This window comes from Formica exsecta, unplaced genomic scaffold, assembly GCF_003651465.1.
Source record: "Formica exsecta isolate Colony F162 unplaced genomic scaffold, ASM365146v1 scaffold421, whole genome shotgun sequence".
NCBI lineage: Eukaryota > Metazoa > Arthropoda > Insecta > Hymenoptera > Formicidae > Formica > Formica exsecta.
Genome location: NW_021851451.1, coordinates 42,058 through 51,301, shown reverse-complemented (window position 1 = coordinate 51,301; position 9,244 = coordinate 42,058). Strand labels below are relative to the sequence as shown.

Here is a 9,244-nt window from a genome sequence, read left to right as displayed (position 1 = left end):
TTATTCGAAAACCTATGGAACGAACTACAAATCTCATTATCTCATTTGAAAGATAATTTAATTCTCTACAACTTTTGTTTTGGTACTTTTTGTTAAAAGACACATACTTTTCCTGATATTTGTAAAAATGTAAAAAATAACCGTGATTTTAGAGGATTTTGGGCCCTAACTTTTTAGGGAAGTGGTTGAACGGAAAGTTCGTGCCGTTTTTTACTAAGAGATAAAGACCTAAAAAATGGCACAAACTTTCCGTTCAACCCGATACAATAACAAATCTAGATTTAATTTTTATTATGTAAAATTTATCTCTTTTAAAAAAATTATATTTAATAGAACTTTTTTATATATCTCGAAAACGAGATATTTCTTTGAATATACCTAATTAATATAAAGCAAAAAGATTAATACAGATTATAATCGAGAACATACTCCTTTCCGAATAAAATTGAACTCGCAAACAAAATTTACATTAACTTCCGTATTATCTTTGAATTAAAGCATGCAGCTGCTTCACGACCGATATATTTTCCCTCGTCAAATTATCGAAAGCAGCCTACGCATCCGGATAATATCGACGAATTACGTGGAACGAGAGTGGTTAACACACGGTAAATTTCGATTGACCGTAGGGGTCAATGATTGGTCGATCAAGTTCAGCAGTCAGTTAGCCGACAGTTAGTCTGCTGTCGTCTGGCTAACGACTTAATGACGGGAATTCACCACTTACGAGTTCCTCTTTTTCTCCCCTATTCTCTCCGGCCTTTCCTCTCTCTCTCTCTCTTTCTCTTTCCGTTCCTCTTTTGTTCGTAGTTCTTCTCTCTTTCGTTGGCAATGCTATTCGCGTAAAACAACGCGGTCGACAGACCAGTAACAATGTCGGAAATTAGTCGCCACTTAAACGAGATCGTCATTAACCCTTATTGTGCTGCATCAACTAGTTATATTGGAAAAAGTAAAATATTCAAGCAAGAATACGTGTTAAAGTGCACATACGACAAGATAATAGACCTGGTCTTTTCAGCTGCAGCTTCAAAAAGAGATTTTTTTCTTTTTCTTTTACATTTTAAATAAAGTGATTTTAATTAAAAGCAATATCTCTGTAACATGTACTATTGAAAAAGAGACTTTAGCGTACTGACAAATTTAATTACAATTAATTAAATTTATTATCTTTCGAATTCAGAATATATATTTGGAAAACTTGTTACTAATATCTATGCAAAAGTCTAATAACTGATTAATACTAGTGTATGTTAAAATATTAATGTATGTGTATTAGAATATAAATATTGAGCAATATAATAATAGTAAAAATAATTTTAGAATTTTAATGCAATTATATTTACTATTCAATTAATGTCAAAATCAAATGCATCTTTAGGTGAATAGTCTTTATTTGTTACATTTTTCACATTTTCATCGCTGTTAAGTGAATCGATCCTTCGGAATGGTTGGTTGGCGTGTAAAGATAATCATTTCAAACGCTATCATTTGCGGCACATTAAATTAAGGCTAAGCCTTATCCGATGATCGCAATCTAATCTTTCCTCAGGTGTAATATGCTTTAACTGATATATCTATATATGGTCAATATTATAGTCACTTGTCGATCGTCACTGTTCAATATTTGTAAAAAAAAATGCTGATCCAGGATTTTTTTTAATAACAAAGAATAATATCCTTCTTATATTACATAATATCAATATGTTTGTAACATATTTGTAATATGTATGCGTATTTAAATAGTTCTTGTCTTAAATTTATCTCTGCTAATATACACGACATTTCCGCAGATAAATTTTTCTTTTAACTAGCAATTAGTATTAAACAGCATGTTACTACATCTAATTTACCGATGGAAATTCTATACTTCGCGTGCTTTAGCGCTAAAGATGCCGAGTAATTCTTTACGTAATATATCGTTTCTTTTCCTGCGTTTTGCATGTCGATGGGAGCGGACACATTCATTAGTAAGAGCTTGTGGAACACTCATAAGCATTTTGATTTTCGTACTCTGTGTTTTCAAAAGTGTGCAAAAATTATTTAAATTTTTTATCATAATGAAAATTTCGGTCAAAATTTAAGTATCTGGATTGAAATTATAAAGTTGAACTTTTTGCCTCTTAAGTGAATAGTGTAGGTGTAAATTTCACAAGATGGATGTAAGTACTAATAGGCATTGGATTAGTTACAAATAATCTAACAAAAATTGATTATATTATCACTGCCTTATAAATTATGAAATATTTAAGAAAATAATTTAACATTACATATTTCTATGTCTCATAATCATTATACTACAGCTAGATATGTTTTAATATCAAATCACATTTGAAAATTCTGTCTAAAAAATCTCTACTACGAATTTTTCAATAAATCATAATAAAAAGAAATTTGCTTATAGACATCAATTACCGAGGGCGAAATCCACAGATTGCAATGGCAGGATTACCTCGTGATTAGCGTAATCATGTTAATTTCCGTCAGCATAGGGATCTACTATCGATTCAGCGGTGGTCGACAACGTACGGCAGCGGTCAGTTTCTAGAAAATAAATTTTTATGCGGCAAATCGATTTGGCGTTAAACTGATGCGATCGCAATAACTCGCACACAAATCATATCAACGCATGTTATGCATTCGATCTCGTTTCGCGATAAATACTATCATCTGCGTAAATTACAGATTATCGCTACTGCTAATAAATTAAATTCCAAATCTCGTAAATATTGAGAAAAGTAATAGATTCTTTAACAAAGTTTATATTGCAATTATAAAAACACATTTTCTCGTTCTATTTTTCTTCTATTCTTAAGGAAAAAAAATACTCAACATAACTACTGTGTCAACCGTAATTTTCCTTAAGATAACCAAAAATGCCTTTCATAATTTTATCAAAAATTTATTTAAACCAATGTTTTAATAAAAAACAAATAGATATTTTAATTGATAAACTAAATATATAAATATATTGTGTTTTAGCCTTTTGGTGGTTAATACGGTTGAATTATTACCATAGAACATTTCGAAGATCTTCCCTTAGAAATAGAATAATACCAAGTGCCGATTAATTTTACTCGTCGTAATGACGCAGAAAAATACTGTGCATTAGAAATAAAAAAATATCCTGTGTACGAAGCTGTTGCTCAATCGCACAATTATCATTGACAGGAATACTTTACCGCGGACAGTTCGATGGGTGTCTTTCCTCTCTCGATTGCCATGATGGCCTCTCACATATCGGCAATTAGCATGCTCGGAATGAGCGGGGAAACTTACATCCGCGGCATGTTCCTCGTATTATTATATCTCAGCAGCATTTTCATCGTGCCGATTATAGCTTTCTGCTATCTACCAGTCTTCTTCGAAGTGAAGGTCGTAAGCATCTATGAGGTAATTGTCAAATAATCACTCAAAATATTGTCTATTATTTTCGACGTTGTTCTCTTCGAAGACGGCCAGTTATATTGCGCAAACATATATGTATATGTTATAATCGAATACATTATATAAAATTTATCAAATTTTGTAACACAGCAAAACGAGAAATGTAAAATTAATTTGCAAGTATAAATTAATCGGAAATTTTTGAAGTATCCGAATCAAATTGCAAAATAGTTTCTTTAATAGTTTATTTTGAATAGATCTGTTATTAAAGAAATTATTAAAACACAAAGAAATTTTGTGCTTCTATTTATGTGCAAAAGAACAAGTGAGATAGTTATTTTTGCAAATTTCTGTTTTTCTTTTCTTTTAGTATCTGGAGAAACGATTTGGATTATACGTGCGATTGCTGGTGAGCGCGGCAAACTTTACCGAAACGATGTTACTGACCGGTGTGATGCTGTATGCTCCTTCGTTAGCTCTCGAGGCCACCGCAGGATTATCGAGTCTTATGAGCATCTTGGTACTCGCCACAATTTGTACCTTCTATTCCACGATAGGTGGTATCAAAGCGGTACTGGTCACCGATATCTTCCAGGGCTTGCTCATGATCGTTGCTCTCAGCACTATCATCTTAATTGTTGCCATGGAGATTGACGGAGGAATTGGTGGTATTTGGCGTATTGCTCTGGAAGGGAACCGTCTTGATGTCTCCAAGTAAGATAATCGATATGAAGCCATATATTTTATGTGTGTTCTCAGAATAATATATTATTTGAAGATATATTTATTTACTATGATATAAACTCATCTTCAAATAATAAAATTTATAAGAATATTAATAAGATTTTTTCCTTCTTTTTTTTTTAGCGTGAGTTTGGATCCAACTGTCCAGTATACGTGGTGGAGTCTTTTGATCGGCGGAGGATCGATAGGTCTATCCTTTCTTGCAGTAAATCAAGTGCAAGTTCAACGTTTAATGACCGTTAAGTACGTCTGTATTTATTCCGCGCAAGAGTATTCAGCATATTTTACGATGATTATTTTTTCATTTCTATAGAAGCGTAAAAGTCGCTACGAATGCCCTGCTGCTGTGCGGTCCTTTCATCGCACTGATAGGTTTCTTAACATGTTTCACCGGATTGGCGCTATACGCAATCTACAAAGACTGCGATCCTGTAGCCTCCGGAAAGATCACCACCTACGATAAAATAGTGCCGTTTTTCACCGCGGAGAGATTGTCACCTGGATTGGTCGGGCTTATCGTTTCCGGCATTTTCAGCGCTAGCTTGAGCACGATTTCTGCTATGATGAACTCGTTGGCGGCAGTGGCGCTCGAGGATTACGTTAAGCCGCTGCATCGAAAGTTCGGGGTGGAATTTTCTGATAAGAAAGCCACCTTCACAGCCAAAGCTCTTACTTTTTTAAACGGCGTTCTTTGCTTGTTCTTAGCATTGTTGGCGAAGACGATGGGACGGTTGGTTGCCGTCGCCTTCAGCATACACGGAGCTATTGGCGGCCCCATTCTGGGTATCTTTACTCTTGGAATGCTATGTGAGAGTGCTAACGAGATAGGAACCATCATTGGCATGATTACAGCATTAATCGTTTGTATGTGGGCTGCTTTCGGGCATCCGAAACCACCCGTCCCGGAACTACCGATATCGGTCGAAGGTTGCGCAAATTCTTCAGCGTTGATGCTCGCTGAACAGATGAAGCTCAACAGGTACGATATTTTCAAAAATCATTGTAAAATGATACATACAGCGTTCAATTAATATTTTCCAAACTTTACAAATAATTAAATTGCATTTTTTTACAATGTTAAAAGCATAAAATAATATTAGTTCAATATTTTTAAATAATCTACGTAAAGTCAATCAATTAAATACATAAAGCTTCAAATTTAATGTCGTCGAAATATCATGTTAGTTATTTCACAAATGCAAGATTAAAAATTTAGAATTAAAATATGAATTATCGACAATTCTGTATATCGTCTTATCGCGGCTATTCAAAATTCCGAGTCATCGATGTTGTTATGGACACAAGGATATTTCGTGCCGCAGTAATTAGCTGCAAGTTAAGCGCTACTTCCCGATTTCTTTCACGCTCACAGCGCTTTCTCATGGACGATAAGCTCGCTATTCGACATTCCCACGGCGGTAAATAACGCTAATTGCACCGTTAATAAACTGAAATTACGGTTGTCCCATGGAATCCTTGCCGCGCCATTATTAGCGGGATTAGATATATTATTGCTTTCTCTTTGTCGGCGGAAACTCGCGTAAATCGACGGCTCTATTTTCAACGATGCAAGAAATTGAGAAGCTGTCCGCGCGAAAAAGGCGTAAAAATAAACAATCTCATTTAATTGAAATAATCTCTCTATAATAATACACAGTAATACAAATTTACTTCTCTTTCTCTCTCTCTCTCTCTCTCTCTCTCTCTCTCTATCTCTATCTCGAGCGTAATTTAAATACAAATAATATTTTTATGTTTTTTTTGCAGTACTGTAGAACCAGACGAATCGTACTTTTATCTTTATCGTATCTCCTATTTATGGTATAATCCTATGGGATTAATAATTACTTTAGTGGTTGGATATACAGCGAGCTATATAGTACGGCTTATTCAACGCGGAAACATTATTGAACATGATCCAAGTTTGTTTGTGCCATTTGTGGCCGCCAGGATCAGACGGCGACGCCAAGACGCGCAGAAAATTACGAACAGCCAGATCTTCGTTCTGGAACCTAGCCATATAAAATGAGGCTTTTATAGTTAAATAAAATCTATAATTATTTATAAACAAATATATGTTACACACACACACACACACTTCAAATCGAGCAGACAGTAAAATGATCCAGGGCGCTTAATACTATAAGGATAATTGACTGATTCCATTATTTTAAGGAAATAAGGCTAAAAATAAGGCTTACTTTGATATTCGCTTATATATATATCTGTTCCATAACATATTTTTATTTGGTCTTTTATTAAAATAACGTAAGAATAAAATAATGTTGGTAGTTAAATAAATTGAATATCTCTGCATATATATACAATTACTTATTATTATTATTATAAAATTGCCTATATTTCTCTTTATTATATTAAATAAAACACATTTTAATAATACTTTATTTTTATTTTGTTCGTCTCAATATTTATATATTGTATGTGAATGATAATATATAATATATATTTATATATTAAATTGGTAATACAATTAACGTCCACATACATGATAATATTATTAAAAACATCTTAACGATGCAACTAAGTTTTATTTGGTAGAAAATTTTCGTTTTGTCGATTTATGCAATTATGGCTACAGAGCTATTATCCAATTATAAGGTAAGCGAAAACCTGCCTGTAAATCGGCGACAGTACCTTGATGAATGTAAGCTCGAATGAGATTCACGCGTACCAGTTTTTCGACGGCGGCTTCGTCTCTGCATTAATTTGCAATTTAACGAGCGCTGATTGGCGGAAAAGAGTAATAGTGTGAGTACGTGTGTATTCGACGATGACGACGAACCGGCGATTTAAAGGATTCCATTACATTGCTGCCGAAATTGGCGCGACTTATCTCGTAATCGTTTACGGCAAATTATCGTGTCCAGTTCGGGCAAGCTTTTAATTCGTTTAATCGAAGTTCATCTGTGCAGCGGAACGTTGTTACTCTTTGTGTGACGTATAATTGGATGATCAAAAAAAGAAGCAGTAATTGATACGTTGCTGAATTTGTTCACAATTTCCGTTACAAGAAAAACGTCATACTTTCTTGTAATTTTATAATGATATCTATTTAAATTTTTAAAACGCTATAAATTTAAATGACGCACGATATAAGTTTTATTTCGGAAGAATTAATCATCAAGAATTTTTCTCGGATATTGTAAAAAGAAGTATATATGATATGTCAATTTCTTTCATTTATTTTAAAACTGGCGTCAGATAAATTTTGAATGAAGTAAAGAATTTAAATTAAATAAGGCTATACATAAAATTGACGCGATAAATGTATCGCAATAAGACCTTTAAAATCCGATTTACGTTGAGAATATAAGATTTCCAAAATAAACGACTCGTAAACTCCACAAATTGAAACGCAAACCAATTTTCCTCGCGCGCGCGATCCACCCTGGAACTTCACCCCAATCTACACGGGAAATTCGCCGTTATCACATGTGCATCGCATTGCATTTTCAGCATCGCGAAGGAGTCGGCTGAGAGAATCCTCGGAGGATACCGGGGGACGATACCTATAGAAATGCGCATACGTACGTACGAGCACACAATGGCTGGAACTTTCGTCCAACCCCCGCGATTCACGGACTTGCATTTGAAATTGAAATCACGTGAGTTCCGTGGTCTCTCGGCTTCATACGCGTCCGATCTTGATCATCGACGCGTTCCTCTTTTTATCTCTCCCCTTTCCCTCTCTTTCCTATTCCTGCCCTTTTTAGTCATCCCTTTTTCCTGCCACATCCATCCTCGCTGCTCGCTCGAGTTGTGTGAATATGTATGAGTTATCTGGCGCGCGGCCAAGACGAATTTCAAAGCAGAAATCCTACCGACCGGTTCACTCATCGGCGCAGCCGACGTGTTTACGTTGCGACGAATTGTTTATTCGGAAGGGATGGGAGGGAAACTCTCTGAAGCCTTCGAGGATTTCGCGGTTAAATTTATTCAGGGCTTTAAGATTGGACAATAGAACGATAAAGTGTTATCTCCATGACGTAGCTAGTAATATCTCATTCAGACTCTCTATATGTGCTGTTGATGTGCGATGTGCTTATGAATATGAAAAATGTGATATAAATTGCAATTGCTAAAATCAATAAAATTATTCCAGCCATATTTAGTACGATAGTTTTAGATAAGAGAGGAAGAGGGAGAATATATGTATAAATATAAGATAAGAAGTTATTATTATCGATATCGTTGTGTGTTCCAATTTCGGGAGAGCAATCACGATTTGGAAATATTCGCCACGTCGAAAAGTTTACATCTCGTGCCGGATCTTGGGTCTTTCGCGATAACCTATGCAAAAGACAGTTCGTGCATACGATGCGGAATTTTCAGCGGTGTAGCCGACCCATGTATTATAGAAAATACGATATCCATCTCCTGTCAAGATCCGCGGATTTTACGGTTGCTGCGGTACCTGATTGCCGTAAAACGATAAAAAAACAACAGCTTGTGAGAACTTAGAATCGCACATAACATGCATGCTATTTAAAAACCCTTATTTAACAAGACCCAGAATTCTTAAACAGCAGCTCATCCTTTACATAAAAAGAGAAAATTTATATATTTTAAAATTTATTTGTTTTTAATTTAAAATATATCCTAAATCCTTAAAATATTCTTTAGAATTTAAATCTGTTGAGACTTCACATTATTTTTGCAAATCCCGATATTACAAACAGAAATATCGTCTTCTGTCTTTTGTCTGGGATCAAATCCACGATCGGCATCGTACTTATTGGTCGAGATCTAGACACACGTTATTACGAAAAATGCCTCGAGGTCTTGGCTGCAATGGACGGTGCAAGTTACGAGATGGTCAGTTGCGGTTGCAGCGTGTCTCGCAGCGTGCCCTTCCTGCCGATTTAACGGCAAAACCATCCGACAGGCGGATCTCTTATCTCGGGCTTAAGTGCAGCTTGGAGCTCGCCACCGCGTCCCGATCGTAACGGCGCGTTGGGATTCACGAAGCGAGCCGTGTGAAATGATGGCTACCGGGAAGAACGCGGCGTAGGGGCGGATTTAATGCACCACGAACGATCCTGAATTGACTTGTAAAACGGAAAGAGTAAATCGCGCTCGCGGGAGAATATCG

At 35.4% G+C, this 9,244-nt stretch overlaps 1 protein-coding gene across 1 annotated transcript; it reads left to right on the top strand.

Moving 5' to 3' along the window:
• The first annotated feature begins 1,098 nt into the window (after positions 1-1,098).
• On the top strand, positions 1,099-7,145 carry LOC115240256 (putative sodium-dependent multivitamin transporter). The gene is made up of 7 exons (XM_029815311.1): positions 1,099-2,162; positions 2,405-2,536; positions 3,172-3,393; positions 3,758-4,101; positions 4,255-4,374; positions 4,445-5,110; positions 5,899-7,145. The coding sequence occupies exons 1-7, from the start codon at positions 2,157-2,159 to the stop codon at positions 6,158-6,160; spliced, it is 1,752 nt and encodes a 583-aa protein (XP_029671171.1). The 5' UTR covers positions 1,099-2,156; the 3' UTR covers positions 6,161-7,145.
• Positions 7,146-9,244: the final 2,099 nt, after the last annotated feature.

Bases quoted from the DNA above. Each gene is read 5' to 3' on its own strand.
- LOC115240256 (XM_029815311.1), top strand. The intron at 3,394-3,757 runs GTAATTGTCAAA...CTTTTCTTTTAG, and splicing joins AGGTCGTAAGCATCTATGAG to TATCTGGAGAAACGATTTGG. The intron at 4,102-4,254 runs GTAAGATAATCG...TTTTTTTTTTAG, and splicing joins AACCGTCTTGATGTCTCCAA to CGTGAGTTTGGATCCAACTG.